The sequence below is a fragment of the Passer domesticus genome, chromosome 1, assembly GCF_036417665.1.
Source record: "Passer domesticus isolate bPasDom1 chromosome 1, bPasDom1.hap1, whole genome shotgun sequence".
In the NCBI taxonomy this organism is placed as follows: domain Eukaryota; kingdom Metazoa; phylum Chordata; class Aves; order Passeriformes; family Passeridae; genus Passer; species Passer domesticus.
The window spans coordinates 152773292-152792435 of NC_087474.1; the positions used below are offsets into that span (position 1 = coordinate 152773292).

The 19144-nt window shown below is 37.3% G+C and overlaps 1 protein-coding gene across 1 annotated transcript in view; it reads right to left on the reverse strand.

Moving 5' to 3' along the window:
• Positions 1-19144, reverse strand: part of ADCY8 (adenylate cyclase 8) — a 117885-nt gene that overhangs the window by 18468 nt on the left and 80273 nt on the right. The window contains exons 8-12 of the mRNA XM_064397226.1: positions 17034-17231; positions 10790-10890; positions 6620-6821; positions 4106-4195; positions 2591-2763 (exon numbers count right to left, since the gene is read on the reverse strand). Of these exons, the coding sequence (XP_064253296.1) occupies positions 2591-2763; positions 4106-4195; positions 6620-6821; positions 10790-10890; positions 17034-17231 (764 nt within the window). The remainder of the gene's footprint in view (positions 1-2590; positions 2764-4105; positions 4196-6619; positions 6822-10789; positions 10891-17033; positions 17232-19144) is intronic.

Here is a 19144-nt window from a genome sequence, read left to right on the forward strand (position 1 = left end):
ATTGTAGCCTACAGGAGGCACGCAGGAGGTGATGAGCTTTCACTTTCAAATGTGATATGCAAGCTGTGTGTCAGTCAGTCTCTTCCTGGCAGCCTGGTGACAGCCCCTGTGGGGTGCAGGAGGTGACATCGTGGGGGGGAAAGGTTGAGGTGGAGCTGACAAAGGGAAACTTCCAGCTGTGAAGTAAAATTGCAGTGAATAAAGCTAAAGGATGAGCTCCAAGGCAGGAGCTGAAATGAAACCTCCCCATATTGTGAGAAGGGTTTGGAGAAGACAGGGATATAGCAAGGATTAAAAGAGAACCAAAAAAATGGCAAGCAGTAGCTAGGACTGGTTTTCCTGAGCTACAAAGAGACCAGAGAAGCCTGTGACAAGGGAGGTAAAGGAAACCCTTGCAGACCACAGGGAAGCAGAGAAGATGAGCCAAGCAGGTGCTGGCTGTAGGAAATCTGCTGTATGAAATCACTGAGGTGCTGTGTATGGAGCACAAAGAAAGTTAAATAAAATTAAAGGGGTTAAAAGCAGCAGCAGGGGGTTTCAAATATTGAGAGAAATTACAGTTATGTGGAAAGATGAATAAAAGCTGAAGAAAGTATCTCTGTATGCCAGGGTTTTTTTAAAAAGCATCTTCCCAGGGAACAGACAAAAGAGTTTGGGGAAATGGTAGAGCCAAACTTATAGTAAAGCAAATGAGAGAAAAAAAAATTGGAGTTGAATTGAACAGGGATAGTTGTCAATTATTTTGTTGAAGGGAGATGAGAAAAGGAAGTTATGTGGGGATAAATCCTTGAAATTTTGAAAAAAAGAATAAATGAGTAAAAGAGGACCAGAAATTGAAAGAAATTTTGGGACAGTTTTTAGTCTGCCTTGAGATCTAAGGACAAAGCAAAGTCCAGATACTGGATCTGTTTTCCATAGAAATTTTTAAAGAAGTATGGGATGCTATTTGTCAGATGACTCCTATGACAGAGAAATTTAAGAAAGAAAGAACACAACTTGAGACTAAACCAAAAAGAAACTTTCTAATGAGAAAGATAACTGAACTGCCTTTGTGGTCCTAATGAATTTACTGTGCTGGAAATGTGCTGCTGTGGGATGAGTCATCAATACAGAGCAAGAGCAAGCAGGAAGTAACCTTGTCATCTGCGAATATGTTGGAATTCAAATATTTCCTATTTTGAAGTTGCCCAAAATACAACCTCCAAATGAACATTCCAAAAGGACCCTTTGTACACTGGCTAAAGGCAAGAGCCTTAAAAGCCTTAGTTATAAACTCACCTGTTACTGCATATTGTGGGGGTGTTGTACCCACCACAGCTGGATGAGTTTTGTAAGGAGCTGCAAACCCTTTTATTCAAATGATTTATATAGCTAAAAAAACCTCAAACAATTGAGGGCACACGGTCTTGAAATTCATTGTCCCTAATATAAGAGCATAAGTTCATATCCTTGTTGTGAGAGTGGAGCATCTCAATTGATTTCCTTATGTCTTGGCCTGTTGGCTACTCCAGGGAATATTCCTGCTTCTTTCTCACTCTTCTGTGATAACAGTCACTAGAGAGTTTTATTGACAGGGAATAGTGGCTGCTCTGAATTCTTCAAGTTTTTTACACAAAAGAGATTCTTTGCCATGCCTGGTTAGTGACAATTATCATGATTTCTACTTCTGGTTACTTTGCCAAAATATTGCCGTTTGTCAGATTTGCAGGGGTCTGTTCTGGATATATGATATGTTCTACAATGATAACTAGCATTAGAAAAAGGAATTTCAGCCAAATCTCTGGTACCTTGGTACAGTTGTAAGGAAGTAAGGAAAGCTATGCATGCCGAGCCTTGCTATGTGTAAGGATGTGGCTGTTGGAACAATTAATTGTACTGCAAATCTCTGCTTTTCTCTCACTCTGAGCATCTTCATCTGCACTTGCAAGCACAAACAACTGCAATACTACCCCGGTCAAGTATCAAAGACTGAAGAAGTGTTTTTCTGAATGATTTAAATTACTGCTGCTCTAGATTCAGTTATTGCAACACTAATTGCATCTCTGACTCTGCAAATCATTGCAGTTCTTCTCTCTTCAGTTCCTCTTCCTGGAAAAGAAACCTGGGAGGAGGAGAAGGAGGAGGAGAATGTCCTTCAAGCACTCTCCTACAAAACAGGATCATGCCTGTGTTCCTTATACCTTTCACAGGTGCACATTATTTGTTTGGATTTTATTCTAAAAAAATCAATCCTTCAATCCTGTTTTCTTAAACTGAGAGGAATTTTTCAGTTGGTATCTCTGGAGCTTTCAAGAATAGAAATGACCAAGGTATGTGCATTGCAATGCATATTTTTAGTTGGCATTGATAGACTATAGGAGACATAAAAGACAAGTCCTGGTCAATGTTTAAATGCCCTTATGAAATGAACATTTTAATAAAAAGGCTTGAGGAAAAATACAGGCTGTGAATCATTTTGAATTAGTCATTGCCTGTTGCAACCATCACTCCACATTTAACTATGGTGCTATCCAACACACTCATACTCTGGCAAGACTTAAACCATCACCTTAAGAAAAAGCAGCTCCTGGAGGGGGCTGTGAATACTTACTCTCCATTGTGGTGAAAGTTGTCATATTGCAGAAAAAGGGAAGCATAAATGGTCTCAGTCAGCAGAGAGTAGATGGCAATCATGATGAGAAGTACTGCCAGCTTCAGGACAGAGTTGAGACGAAGAAAGACTGCACAAGTCACCATTGCCAGCACACCAGTGAAGACAAAATACTGAACAGAAAACAGCACTGGTTAATTTGGTGAGCAGAGATAAGCATCTATGTAAGCAATCGAGTAACCAGAAGTATGGAAAGACTATTTGGATTTTCAGTGCTCAGCTAAGTCCTTTCAGGGCCCAAGGCATTTTGAAAATAAATGTTTTGCTAAAATATAAGTGAAATTACAAATTCTCTATTTTTTCATAGTACCTCCATGTCAGCAGAGATCATTTTCTGTGCCTTTATAGCATTTTCATTGCATTATAAGTGAAACATCATCACATCATCTTCTATAATTAAAAGAGGAAAGAGAGAGATGCTGCAAGCAGTAGTTTGCTACTGAAAAGTCTACTGGGAGAAAAAAGAATATATTCCTTTGGAGTCTAAATTTCCACAAGACCCACAAAATACTCAGGATGGGAAAACCATATTTCTCTTTTAATTCTTCCCATGCTACTGGAGAGAGAGGATAAAGCCACAGATTTGAACTTTTTTTTTTTTTAAACTTTAAAAAAAATTAATATTGTAGGTCTAGCTTGGTTACATTACTCTCTTAAAATGTGATGCCTGGAAGTTTTATTCATATCTTATTTTCTAATCTTTTCATTGTCTCATTTTTATCAATGATTAGTCATCTGCCAAATGCAATCCATGCAGCTGATACTGGATAGAGAGAGACAATCATGGTCATGAGCTGCTCAGACTCAAAATAGCAACATCAACACCCACAGTCCAAATGTAGTTTAAATTAACTCCAATCACACAGCTTTAGGAGCGATCATATTCATTTTTCTGGATGCAGCTTTTCTTTAGCACAGTTTCTCTGTAGGAAAGTCTGCATCCCTGCTGTTTGGAGCATGCTGCTGGCAGTATCATGACACTGCCATATGACTTTCTAGGCAACATACTTCTCTTATCTACACATGACCAACACATTGATTTTGTTGCCTGCTTGCTCATCTTAGAGAGGGTTTCTTTATTTTTTTTTCTCCAAAACCAATCTTAAAATAACCATAGCAGTCTAACTACTCTCTTGGTCATGTAAGAAGTTTTGCTCTCCATTACATTCATGTGAATTAGGTCGTGTGTTCTATTACACTAGGTTCATTAAATCATTGCTGGGTGTGTTCCCAGCATAAAGGTTCTGTATAATGTTCAAAGGTTAAATTTTATTTGCAACACCCCATTAGATCTTAAGGTTAATTCCTTCTGTAACCAGTCTCTGCTTTTTCTATCCACATATGGAAATGTTCCCTTCTTCACAGTGTTGAGCCCCTGACTCCACCACAAGGTAGTGGTTGCCATATAACCTTTGTGGATTCACACCTCAGATTCAAAAGTACCCTCAGAAATACCTCAGGACAGGAACAGATGTCCGTAAAAGAGGCAGAGGAATTGAAGGTCTGGTTCTTCAGGGCAATTGGTTTGTCAAAATCACACCACAGCTGTGAAGAAATAAACCAAAATCAGGTCTATATTTGTGCACTGGTGTTTAATTTCTTGTCTGGCTGTCTGGGTTCAGGGCTGGGACTGGCTGACCTGCTGCTCTCCATGCCAGCTCCCCACCTGGCACCAAGGGCTGAATAAATGGAGAGTAAAAAGACATACTGTGGAGATGAAATGGAAAAGGGGGAGCTACTTGTGCTGCATATATTCAGCATCTGAATAGCCTCCCTATGCTCTTTTTCCAGAGCAGAAAGGTGAGCTCCTCTGGGACTTCCAGAGGAGTCATCCTGGACTCTTAAGAATGACCTCTCAAAGTGCTTAGACTTTGTTATAAACTGTAGAGAAAATTATTTGGGAGCATAAAATCAGATTGAATGTATGCCCTATCTGCAAGCTGTTTTCATCTGCTATGGATAGTGTTATCCCTTTGGATATAGGACATCCAGTCTTCATTTTCATGATATTACACAGACCTGGTTGTACCAAAATGGGATGTGGTCCCAGAACAGCAACTGTGATGCTTAAAACAAAAGGGAATAAAAATTCACTCAGGAAACTATAGTTATGATACTGTAATATTACTTTTTGTTGTTATGACCTGCATTGATTTTAATGGTATTTCCAACCAAGAGCATTAGACACAAAGAAACCAACATTGTGGAGTTGTAATACATTATGGTCTTAAAATGAAGGAAAAAAATCATTAATTGCTCCATGTTTTGACACTTAAAGCAGATGGAGTCTCCTGTCATATATATTTATGTACTCTGGATGATTATAATAGGTCATGTTATTAACCTGGTGTGTACAAGCTAGTTAAAGGTCTTTTTACCCAATTGTTAAAGAACTCATTTAATGAGGCCCAATTTTTTATCATTAAATTCCAATTAATTTTGAGCTTGGGACCCTTCTGTTTGTTCTTTTAGCCACTCAGCCATCTCTGCAGTGCAGGAGTGTTACCTGGCTGGCTGTGCACTCTTCTGTGACTCCAGACAATTAATTCTGAAAATTTATGAGGTATAGAACACCTCTCTGCAGGGCAGAATGTCACAAGAACAAGTACAGGTGTTTTCTAAAGACACTTTCAGGATCAGAAACTTAACTTTATAACAATAAGAATGCACTTAAGACTCACAAGGCTCATTTGCCCCCCTGGTGAAACCAAAGTTTTATGGCTCAGAAAGCATCTGAGTCTTAGACCTCTCCAGTTGGCTGCAACTGAACTCAGTGAACACATAAAGCTGCAAGGCTGAGATGCATTACCTGTTCTTAAATGCATGCAGGTCCCTCCTGAACAAACTATTGTTATGGAAGAACTTGGACTTATAAAATAATGAGAGTATATTTTTGTCATTTCCTATAAAGATCAGGACTCAGTGACTCAAGTCATTGTCCAGCTAAATATAAGACAATACATATGACTGTTTCCTGCTTTTTACGAAACCACTGGTGAGACAGTAAAATGTAATTTTCTTTTGACTGTCTTTGGATTAGCTAACCCAAAAATTGCAGGGGACAAATCTTGAAAAATAATGCACAAGAAATCAGGACAAATAACAAATTTGGCATAGATAGTGTGTTAGAGATCTCTTTTTTAAGATCAAGGCTAATTGTACCAAAATCTTTCCTGAAAGGTGTTTCTTACACATGATTTTAAAACTTTTAAATTCTAAAACACTGCATACTAATTTATATTGTAATGCACCACTGTCGTTTTCTTCAGGAAGTGTTCAGCCCAACTGAACTTCCTAATATTTACCATATTTATATTTTTTCAGTAATGATAAAATACATTTTTCTTTCTCTGACGTTTTCTTTCTCTGACTTACTCTCCCATCAGTGAAACTTTTAATCTATCTGTAAGCTATATACCACATTTTTGGCTCAGACTTCAACACCTGTCGGGTTGTCTGACATTATAATCTGCCTAAATTATGCAAAACTCTCTCATGTTGCTGAATATATCAGCATAATCAGGGCTTTAGTGGAATTTTAAAAGTTATTATTCTAGCAATTGTTTTATTTTTGTTAATAATCTAAATAATAGTAGAACTGCAAGATGAGCTCAGAATTTATGAGAGGAAGAATTTAATATCCATAAGCACTTTTTGGATTCACAGTCTCTAAGAAAGTATTTCAGCATGTCAGAAAATTACAAATGGTCCTTAAAGAGTTGATATGTTGGACAGAAACTGGACAAAAGGTTTTAAAAATAGATGATATGAGGGAGAAATAATTAGATACTTCAGAAATACATAGATCAAGCAACAGATTGAATTTCCTGAAGCTGTGATGTTTTGTCTTTTTTATGTTATCTAAATCACAGACAGCTTATAGATGTAGTTAGCAAGTCCTGTAGCAAGCTTAATAATTCATAAATCATCTTTTACTGTATAATATTCCTTGGTTCCCTATAAGCTTACAATATTGATGATGGCTCCAAGAAAATTAATCAGAATGGATGCAAAGATAATGACATTCCTTGCCAAGTAGGTCTCATTAATCCAGCAGCAAGTTTTCCGGAGCATTAAGGGCAAACATTTGTAATCCTCTGCCGTAGTTATCAGCACGAGAGCAGAGTGCAGCATAATCAGGATAGAAAACTGAATGACCATTGGGATCACCCTGGGAAAAAAAAAATCCAGCATTAAATCTCAACACAGTCAATAAATCAAGGGAAAAGCTGGACTACATGTCCATGTAGAACTAGTTAAGGGGGTCAGGAGGGCTCATCACCTGTGTGGTTTTGGATACTATTTGTCTCACTGCATAGTAGTCTCAGGTTTATGCAGATAGAAGCCAACTTGAGATTCACATTAACTCATTCTGCAGTGGCTGTACTTTGATACCAGGTTATGTACACTGACAGAGGACCATGCAAGATTAATTCCTTCAGTTTCCCACAGTACAGCAGTATTCTGCAACAACCTTCTTGCTTTGCAAAGCCAAGTGGCTGTGATCCGATTTGGAACTGATAGTTTCTAACTATACCTCAGATATATATAGACAGCCTATATTTGCTGGTGTAGCCTACCAGTTCTGCTAACCTAGACTGATCCAGCTCTGAGCAAAACCAAATTCAGGCCTTCAGAAAGATTAGGATCAAGCCTCAAGAGGTCCAGCCTGAGGACACTAAACATTAGGTCTTATTTTGAACTGCCAAACTCTACATGTAAGACCCATATTACTGAATTAAGGTACTATAAAGGGAGCACACCTAAGTCTGGGATATAAACCCAAAGTTGCAGAATAACCTGCTTATGTGCCTGAGAACTGAGACCTTGTGTTTGTTCGCAATAAATTTGTAGGCAACAATTTTTTTTCCACTGTAGCTGTTCAGTTGAAGACTGATGTACTTGTCTCTTGCCTAAGCATGCTTGATTTAAAAACAAAACTGAAGGTGGCATAGTATGACCTCTGAGAAGAACAATCCAGTATCTGTGCTGAGATTTTGATGGGAGTATGCTGATAGGATCAACTACAATAAAATGCATTGACAAGGTTAGAGGAACCCAAACAAAAAACCATAATAATTTCTTGTCCATGACCTTCTCCCAGAACTAGGACACCAGGCTTGGATCTCCCCTTCATTCAAGATGAAGTTCAAGACCAATAGATTTTCTTTTCAGGGATTCTCTTACTGCCAAGATCAAGTGAAGTTTAAAAAGAGCTTTTGCCTTCCGTCTTTCTGATGTACAGTCCCAAATCAACTGATTTGAGCCAAAAGGAAAACTTATGTAAAACAGAAGATGCTAGTTTTTAAATTGATAAAAATTTGAAATATGCTTTTTTTTCCCTCTCAAAATAATAACCCAGTGAAAAATGGGCAGAAATAAGAGTATTTTAGCAGTCTAATGAGACCTATTGTCCACGTGAGCATATAAATAGCTCATTGCAGGAAATTGATGAAACTCCCAGGTCTCGTACATGGAGAAGATGAATCACTGCAAAGCTGGCAACATAATATAATGGTTTTATAAAAGACAATTATGGTAAAAAATATGGCATTAATTTATCTCTTAGAGTAATTTCCCCAACTCCATATTCAAAGAATGAAAACTATTGCAGAGATTTTTAAATTCACGTGCATCTGCCCTGTCCAGGAAAAATGCATGAATGAATCAAATATTTATCCTGAGGGAGACAGATATAAACTGAGATAAAATTCTGAAACTTCCATTCCTATTAAATTTGAAATATGATTCCCTTCTTTAACACACAGACTAAGGTAAAGTCTCTGGGAAACTCCCCAAAGAACCTTACTAATAAAGGTTCTACGACAATTTAAATAAAATTTTCACCAAATTTTCAGAAACCAAAAGACTCAGCTCAAAAAATATTCACACATCTGCTTAATCAAATACAAAATTTCATTCTTGTTCAACAGAAATCTAAAGTATTCACTGAAAAACTCCTACATGTGTTTTTAGGAAACGGGTAAGTTACCATGAGGACTGAATGATAGTTTGTTAGTGGTTTCATGGAAACTATTTCCCTGGTTTTCCACCCTATTATTTTACTTCTCTGATATTTACCAGAAGCATAACAAATGAATATGCAGTTATTTCAAGAATTCTCTGAATCCAGATCCTGTCTAACTTTGTGATAGTTTGTTCAATTGCTCATGCCTTGAACTGCTTTTAGAACTGGAATTTAGGAAATTTGAACTTCCAGATTATCTTCCCATCCAATATGTTTAAGCATATTGAAACCTTCTCACTCAAAAACCCTATCCTGTTATTTTAGGGCTGCTCATCTGTTGACAGGCATGCTTTTTAAAAAACTGAAACACACTTTTTGAAGCAAAGTAGCAGAACATTAAAAAAAAAGACCAAAATTTGTCTCCTTAAGCCTTGACAGTGATCTTCAGCTCCTTACAGACCATAGGAACTGCCAATAAACACCCATGTGTCTCCAAAGCTTCTCTCACAAAAGGGGGATTGGTAAATATTCTTTGCCTAAATATCTTCTCAGGTTCTAGCAATCAACCTTCCAGGGCATTCTTGAAGACAAGGTCACATTTTTTTAAAAACTTCTGCTGATCTTTTCTTGTAGGAATTTATCCAACCTTAATTTTGACCTATTTGTATTTGCAGCCTTTTTAACATTCAGTGACAAAAAGGTCCTCAGGGAAAAACACAAGACTAGTGGCAAGATGAGAATCTAGGAGGTGAGACAGCTGCAGGCAATGTGTTTGTGTGACTCCAATGGCACTAGACACCCTCACAGGAGTTAACAGAGATGAATCTGTGCAGGTAAGAAAAAATGTCTCTTTTTTAAATTTTTTTCTTTTTTTTTTTTTTAATCTGGTATGGCAGTGATTGATATAGCACCAGAAATTTTTTTGGAAGACAGGTTCTGTTAATAAGATCCATAAATCTTCTTGTACATACTGAGGGAAAAAAAAAAAAAAACAAACAAAAAAACCAACCAAACAAAAACATCTACCAGAAGTGAAGAACTTTAAATGTGTACTGGGAGAAGAGCTTTTAAAAACCAAGCAAACTTATTAGGGGCAATATAACACATAAGGAACAACAGAAGGTCACATGCTACTCCAGGTACTTTGTCAGCTGAGAATTACAAAACATGTGAGATAACACTGCTACAGAATGTATTTGCCTGCCTGCACCTAACCCCCACTTTGGTGTTCTCAGACATCAACCTGGTAACTCACATCTTTCAGAAATTATCCAAGAAATCCTGCTGCACCATTGTAACACAATAAATGTCTTATTTCTTGTACAAATAATGTATTTTCAAAGTTACTCTGCTGTCAGCCACAGGTTAAGGTTCATCTGAGTGCTAGAAACTACCTAAGAAATATGTTATTCTGGGAATTCTCTTTTAACACTTGCTCTGTAAAGACCACATGGGAGCAGAGGGTTGTTACAGAGGCAGTCCTGTTCTAGAAAACAGACCTCAGTCCATGCACATATTCTTGTGATCTCATTATTAAATTGTAGACAAAAATGCCAAATGATATGTTTGAGTCTGTGAAATGTGGACACCAAGGTTTCATCTGTGCCAGATTTTCATCACCTTGATAGGAATATATTGCTTGGTCAGCCCCAAAGGAGAGAAAAGTGAAAACAGATCTACCAGATCACCTCCATGCTTATTAATGGCCTGAGACTGCTTTTCCCAGCTGTGCAAATCACATTGTCAGCAGCAAAGCAAGCAGTACAATTCTCTTACAAAGCATTTATTAAACAAAACCAAGAGAGTCACTGATACCCGAGGTGATTAGCAATCACTTAGCAAAGAGGCACAGCTATTGTTCTGGATCATGTTTCACCAGGACACACTGGAGCAAATTTTTGTAACCCAAAATTTCCACTTAACTTGGTGGTAGTTCTACTTGAAAACAACAATATAACATCAGTACATGCTGCTGTCTCACTTGGAAACATGTAGCTGTAGATATTGTGGTAAAAAAGTAGTTAGTATTGCAAAAAAAGTGAACAAATATTTCCAAACACTTCTGGGGAACAAGCAGATTTTATTGGTTCATTGCACATCAATCCTAAAAATTATTCCAATGTGTCCCTAAGAGTGCCTTCAGATGTATAGAGATATATTTCTGTATTTACCTGGAAGAAGGGAGCAAGCTTTGGATAGCGGTGATAAATACAAGAACAATAAATGCACACACCAAGTTTGATTTGAATACTTCATCCCGCATTTGAGAATACTAGAATAAAAAAAAAAAAACAACACACAGAGAAAAGTAAATTAGCTGTTAACACATGAAGTAGTTTCATTAAACCCGATGTATATAGAAGACACTGGGAAAATTAGCACAATGCAACAATAAATCAATAAACATGAATTTTGCTTGAAAATAAAACCTATCAAATAAATTGTTAATAATCTGGTAAAATATTTTAACCAAGACAACAAAAATCTGTAATTTGCAGTACAAAATTTTTTTTTGTTCAAAATTATTCACTTTAAAAATCCTGAGGTAGATACCAGGAGCTTGTGCTGCTGTGTAGAATACGAAACATTTAATTGTTTAATAAAATATTTAATAACCAGAGAAACCATGAATTTCCTCATGTGAAGACAAGCACTGGAGTCATCTGTGACTCTGCATGCATGATGGCACAGAGGTGTTTCCATGATGGCCAAATTGAGGATGCTCTGCTATTTTTTCTAATTTTCTTTTTAAAGAAAATTATGCAGTTAGAATATTCCGGGACTATTTGGGATGTTGGGATGCCAAAACTCTGTATCCTAACAAAGTCAGAGGCTGTGTGGAAACTTGGCAATATGGGCATTCTCCAAATGTAAAAGACTATTTGAGGTGCATTGTTATAAAGATTTATTGAAAACATCTTTTTCTCCAGCATATCAAGCAACTAAGAATGCTATCAGGTTCCTTTTTTGATGGAAATTACCAAGAAATGGAGTAACAGACACATCCATAGACAACAGTGGAGCAGTTAAAGTGGAAATATTAACCAACTCCTCAGCTGTTATTTATCAATGCTAATTCAATTAAACTGCAGCTGTTTACTGCAGATGAAGATTAGTCCATAGGTATATGTTTTGTAATTCTCCATATCCTTTATGGATGACGCCAAAGTTTCTTTGTTTATAAGAAATCCTGCAAAGGCTTGCCCCAGTCATTTTTCTTCCTCTGAACAATAACTTCATTTTCTTTAAACCTTTGCTGTTTCAAAGGGGCTGAAAACAAGGTTATAAGAGTCAAAGCAATATCAGATACCAGAATCTCTCTCCAGAAATTTGGAAATAGGGAAAACTGCTGTAAATGCCTAGAAATTTTTATAATATTAAAAAATTATTAAGAAATTTTTCAAGAACATACATACACTGAGAGAGTCCAGCTTTGAACTGGATTTCATAGATAATTTGCTCTTGAAGTGAGATCCTAGCTTAGACTTAGACTTTCCCTACATGGACCTTTGGTTGGAACATCATCTCAGCATAAACATCTGATCAAAACAGTCTCGAGCTCCCAGATGGAAAAAAGGTTTCACTTCCCTGCTCCCATTTGTCACAAGTAAAAGAGGGGCTTTATGTGTTGCTGTCCCTCATTTTGACTCCTCCTCTCCTGTGATTCTACCTTGTGGCTGCTGCTGGCAGTGTCACTTAGGCATGATTTTTGGCCACAGGTAATTTCACTTCATTTTGCTGCTGGAACCCCAGAGGCACTGACCCTGATTTCATGTGCAAGGAAACAGAACTGCATTAGTCTGCATAAATAATGGACCATACAGGGAAAAAGAAAGGTATGTTCCTTAAAATATAGCATGAAATCCCAACTGTTCCATAGGGAAATTAAGGCAAACTAGATGAATGAAATACAAACATAGAATGGCCTGCTGTGTTGAGCATTATGTCAAAAGGATGGATGCTGTGTTCTAATCAGTAGCAGCATTGTGATGAGGAATTGTTGGCATCCCTAGGCAGCCCTGACATAAATGATAAATGTAGCAGCTCTGTAGCAGTCTACCCCTTAATGACTTGGAGAAGTAATTGAAGGATTCACTAAGCCTCAAAGCCCTTCAAAAATCATGGGGAGGAATGTAGCCAGCCAGAGCTGTGTAGAGTGGTAGGAAGGGTCGTGATGTGACCTTGTCTGCAGTGAAACCTTCCCTGCAGCACCCACAGAGCCACCTGTGCTGGTGTGACTTGCTCCTGGCCCAGGGAAGGCTCCCATGGGGCTTGGGCCATGTACCTGCACTGCTGGGAGGGAACTGTTTATCCATGCCAGCTGGCTGAAACCAAGAAAGGCAGGATCCTCCTGTTGAGTAATGCTGCTTATTCCTCACCTCTCTCTTCCTAAGCCTCTTTGAAATGGCAGCACCAGTAATATGAAAGGCTTCATATGTTCCCCTAAAGAAAATGTTTGTGCTCTGGGGAGGAAGGTGTTTGGTCTTATCCTCACTGCTGCTCCTTGACTCAAAGAGGACCTTATGGATTGAAAGGGACACCAGGTTTGTTCTTCATCAGAGTAACATTGGAAAAGTTTCTGCAACACAGGAGAGGAACGGAAGAATATGATTCAAGAAGCCTAGGACAGGAGAGGAAATGAACTTCTGAAAAGACCAAAGAGGAGACAGAGCTCCAGTTGCTGACCTGTGATAGAAAAGTTGTTGGCCAGGCACAGAGTTTGTCCAGCATCTCTTGCAGAACTCCTTGCAACTGGAAGTTTCTGAGTTGAAGAAAGGAGGGCATGACTATGGCTGCTGAGATACAGCAAGCAGGAGGAGCAAAATTGTTTTCCTACTCATGTAATTTCTATTTATCTTACCAGTCAGAAATTGTGAAACAGAGAAACTCAGATATTTAGGTCTAATATTTGAACTAAGGAAATGTGTACTTTGAAATTCAAAGCTCTTTTGATATTTCCAGTGTGCTCACCTCACAGAAAATACATAAATGTTTCATGTCTAAGCCCAGACTGTTTTCTAATTCAAGTACAAATATGCAGGAAGACTTTGAATATCTTTATACAAATCTTTACATTGGAAACTTTCTTTAATAAATCCCTACAGCATGTAAAATTCCCTGTCCTGTGCCTCTGCTTTACCCTGCATGAAAGTACATGGTATGAATATTTTAAAGTTGCTGATATTTAGGGAGATCATAATGATGATATATTTAATTATTGGAATAATCTGAAGTAGGATCAGATTTTCCTATGAGCTGTAATATAATTGGAAATTTTAGTATCTTTTCATGCTACCATTAGAAGCACCTTCCTGAGATGATCTGCCTACATGCTATATCCTAAAAAAACCTCTAGCAAAATTGAGGGTAAATTGTTTCTAATTGAAATGCCATATCAAGCATTAATGAGTGAAATACATGTTAGTAATGACGAGTCAATTTCAGTAAAGAATCTATGAAATGCACCAGGTTGGGCCCTGCACCTATAAAAATGCAGAATCATTTTCATCAGAAATGAATGAATCAGGAATTCAAATCCTATGAAAAATGAAGCATTGCAGAATTCATATGGAAATACATATAATGTCTCAGAGAGATAACCTGTTCTCTAATGTAACTGCTACTGCCTGCTGTGGAACCGACACTTATACTATCACCATAGAAGGACAAAGAGAGAGGAGTGGCAAAATATTCCAGTGACTTAAAGTGCAGTGACATAGCAGTTATCTAAATCAGTGTAAACCAGGACCTGTGCCAGCTCCATGGAAATTTTGTGCATGTTGATTCCAGAATTGTTTTGGTTTTTTTTTTTTTCCCTAACCTTTTGAAATCTTAAAGGAAGAAATCCACAAATTTCATGGCTAGCATAAACCTGATATCTGGAATTGCTTTATAGTGAAAAATCTTCAAACAAACACAGAGTGTTTAAACAGAGGTCCAGTATAATATTTCAGATCCATTCATGTCACCCCATGATCCCACATCATGGTTGTCCTGCTACTAATGCAAGAGGAAGGAATATAGTTTATTGTTCATTTTCTGTCATTTGAGGAACAGAACATTAACACAGTTCTCACTGAACAAGGTAAAGGTAACACTTCTTGGCCAGGATCTCGGCTATTTAAACCTGAATTTGCTGTGTTTCCTAAATGGACTGGTAGAAGGGAGAAAGAGGTAGTAACAAGATGGGATGGAGAAAATAGTTGCTTTCTGCAGTAAAATAATTCAAATATTACTTCTTCCATGACTGCCTGAAACCCATGGTTAAACACTATGGTTATAAAGACAAACCTGTAATTACTGTGCAGGCATGCAGGAGGGAAGGGACATTTCCCATGCTGTTTGCATGCATTTGCTCCTGTCTACAACAAAGAGGACACTATGATTCATCTTCCCTTAATCCACATCATTTCTTTGTATCCTGGTACATTCTCCATCACAATCTGAGCACCCTGAGCAGAAGCAATGAGGTTTCTGACCAGAGGCTGTCCAGCTGTTGGTGGTGAATATGCCAGAATAAAGCAGTGGTGACATTTTTTAAAACTTTACTCCCCCTTAATATGAGAAAACAGATGAATTTATGAAAAAGAAAGAAGACTCAGTCAACTTTCCTGAACAGATTTTATACTTCTATTGCCTGTGCTACTAGTTGAGACTAACACCTAAGGAAATATTGAATGAAAGTATAATTCTCCAAACATTGCATCCCAATTCTCCACTATCTTACTGGGAAGAAAGTTTACCAAATCTGCTAAAACTTTAAGTTTTAAATAGACTTTTTTTCATTCAGATGTAATTAAAAATTTTATTAATATTTTAAATCTGGCCTATGTAATGTGATGGATCAGGGCATGGATCTTTTTCATTTCTTAAATTGCATTTAAATTTAATTCCAGACTACCCTTATAGTTTTTCTTTGTGGCTGACAATTGTGAAATATAAAATAATAAGAGAGTTTATTTTCTGGATATGGGATCTGATTCTGGGCAGTGCCCTTTTACACCAGCCCATGCTCAAGCCTTCTGTGATTAAATAGCACAGTAAGGTGAGGTGAGCCACTGACAAGTTTGCTCATTCATCAAGTTGTTTGTGATCATGCTGTTTCGTCCTTTAACCAAAAAATTTCAGATTCTTTCACCATATTTTTTATCTTGTGTCTTGAAAAGATTAAAGATTATTTATGACTCCTGGTACTTTATGTAGTAGTTCATTTGATATCGGAGATCTTGAATTTTGCTTGCTCTGGGTCTGTGTCACCTTTGCATGATGACTGCACTGAAAGAAGTATCTTCATATCTTCCTTTTCAGGAGATAATTACTTGTGGATAATTTAGTTTTGGGGGTTCTACCTTGTGTCTCAGTGTAAATATCCTCATGAGGAAATGCAATCTTGTATTTCTGTTTCAGCAAACATTTGTTGTTTCTTCTACAAGATTACTAACGCAATAAGGGCTTAGCTATACTTCAAACAGAATTTTTCTTTTCCAGTTGTCGTGATAAGACTCTCACTGATCAGCCTTCCTGAGGACTAGTCTCTCATAAATCAAGTAAAAATGTCTGTTTTCCAGTAGAAGTTAGAGTGATGATGGAGAAGTGAGCCTCCATGCTTTCAATTCCTCGCTATTTATATTTCCTTTCAGTCAAGCGCACATCGTATTGCAGACCTGCTGTTGCTGCACTGTCATAGCATATGAGATTATCAGAGAAAGTAAATGAAATTATTTCAGACCTGAGCAACTTCACCCCGTGCCATCAGCTTTCAAGGAGTGTTCTTCCATTACCATACCTTTTAAAACTTATAACTTACATCTGGATGTAGATTGAAAGAGAAGTTAATGAGATCATATTGCTGTTGAGAAGCAGCAAAGACATGAACTATATTTACCTCTTAGAAGCAGGTTTTTTTAAGAAGGATGTTTAAAACAGATTTGAAAAATTACTCTTGACTTCAAATAAATATTGCAGCTGCATGGAAGACATCAGAGGGATTCTATGACTAAATGGAAGGAACATATCTATGTAAATATAGATATATATATTTTTGAATAGAAATGTAAGTTTATTAATATGCTCAATCAATGTTAGTGCCAAAGTAACCTGTCATCTGGCAGAAAACTGCTTGTACTCAATACCAAGTTCAACCCAGACAGTGACTGTTGTTTTCAGAAACTGCGTTTGTTCAGTGTAGATATTTTCCAACAAGGAAATGCAATCATTTCAGCATTATAGCACCTGCATCATGTCACTGTGTATTATGAGCTCTAGCTCAGCCCACCTTCTGATAACTGAAACAAAATGAAAAAGAAAAACAAAGCAAGAAAAAACAACACAAGCCAGAACCTACAGCTTTTCTACTTCAGTGAACATTTATTACAATTTGAGTTGTGAATATTGCAGCTACCAAGCCCCAGCTACCTTATGCTCCAGGCTGGAGTCTTTAAACATCAGTGAAAAAGGCTTGATATGCTCTCTTCTCAATTTATCGCCACTCCGTAAGTCGATGGTGTGCTCTATTCGCTTGTTAATTTCCTCAGGCCCAGACTGGACATGCAAAGCTTGTGCAAGATGGTTTGGAAGCAGATTTATTGAATTTCTTGTTAGGGCAGCCAGAGTCTAGGGGAAAGCACATGCAAACAGAATAAACCTGCTGGTCCCCTTGGGTTCAAAATGCAATGTTTTAGTTCATGTTGCATTGCAAACCGTTACAGCATTCCATGCAATTCATTCAATGAAATCTATAGAAGTGTAAAATAATAAGTCTGTTCCACTAGACACATACAGTAGATTAAGAGGAGCATTTCAATGCCTTCTTTTTTACAGGCTAGGGGTTTGTTGCTGCACTGAGTATTAGGACTATATTCCACTTTCCAAATCTGATATTTAATTATTAAATCTTGCATGGAGGGAGTACACACCAAAATTACAGTAGGATATCTGACTTAATGGTGTGTTTTAATAAATTAGAATGGAATCCATATAAAACAAAGCCCACAACAGAGGAGTAATGAAGATTTTCTTATCTCAAAGTTACTGGATGTGTGTAGTTAAGGAACAGATCACTTAGTCAGGAGTGAAGAAGGTGACATTTCTGATTAGTTCAGCATGGGTTTTCAGATAATATGTTCTTCTTCACTACTGGTCTGTTTCAGCCAATCTACATTACAGTTAGGCTATATGATTTAATTTAACTGTAATTCATGTTTGTATTTAAAATATCATCTCAAATACATTATTCCTTTGGTATTTCAATGACTAATCAAAGGAAAAAATGAAAATACTTTTGTTTCACAAAGGAATTCTAGCAGATATAGTATGAAGGGTGTTTCAACTTCAGCAAAGAGTTAGAGTTTCTTTCATAAAGAGAATAACTCATTCCCATGTTATGGTGTCATTTCATGACACAAACCACAGTGAAGCAGCTCTTTCCCACTTGAATGGGAAAAGAAACTCCACTACTGTAAAATCACAAGGGTTAAGAATTATTAATGAATGGAAAGGATGTGAAACTTCATACATCATAGCATAAGACATTTCAGCATTATTATGGGTGGGAAATAAAATTCTGCCTGAGAAAAGTTATTCCATAGGTCCTTCCTGATAAGACCTTCAGCTCTATCTCCTATTAGGCATTATTGAAACAGGAGCTTAGGATGTTTTGCCACCAGATACCACTGGAAGGCAAATTCCTTTTTATCACAGGATTACATTGGGCAAATGCTATAGGGAGATTTCCCTTGTTGATATTCAAATTATAGTAAACAAACATATTCTACTGACTCTTGGGCAGCACATTAAAGCACAGGAAGGGACTCAAGTACCCACTGCCAAAGCCCAGGTTACAACTTTCCTTACAATCCTAAAATCAAGTCCATGGAGTCTGTAGTTGCAGATATTATTTCATGCTCCATCTTATTAAAAGTAATTTAGGATCCCAAAAAACAGGCAGAAAATCTTTCTGTTTCGAAGTGAAAAGCAGTTTTCTTGTTTAGTAGAAAAAGGGCTTCAGTAGAGAAGGTTTGGGATGACACTCTGCTCTAGCCCTCTCTTCTTCTGTTTAGCAAATCACTATTATTAACATTAGGAGAAAAAAACCAGTATCAAAGAAACTTTTTTCATGCTTAGGTTTCAGATATATCTGAATTCATATCTTGGCCTTGGAGGAAACAATCAAGGCAAGTGGATAAATGCTATATTATTACACACTGTGACACTACTTTAGTTTAAGTACTCCTATCTCTTTTAAACTGAACTAGGAAGAAAAGCTTTTATCAATTTGTGGTGGCTGAAAGGGCATGAGTGTGTCTGAAGTCCCTGCTAAAGGATAAGATCACATCTGATGGTGGTGTATAAATCGATTCCTCAGAATTACATTGTATTTCTGCTTCTGCACTGGAAATGAGGGTGGAGAAGGTCCCTAATGTTTTTGATGAGCATTTTGTTTTATTTATACAAGGAAAATAATCTCAGCTCATCCTGTTAGGCAACTATATTTTGGTTAAAATTCTATTTTAAGCTGTGATTGATAT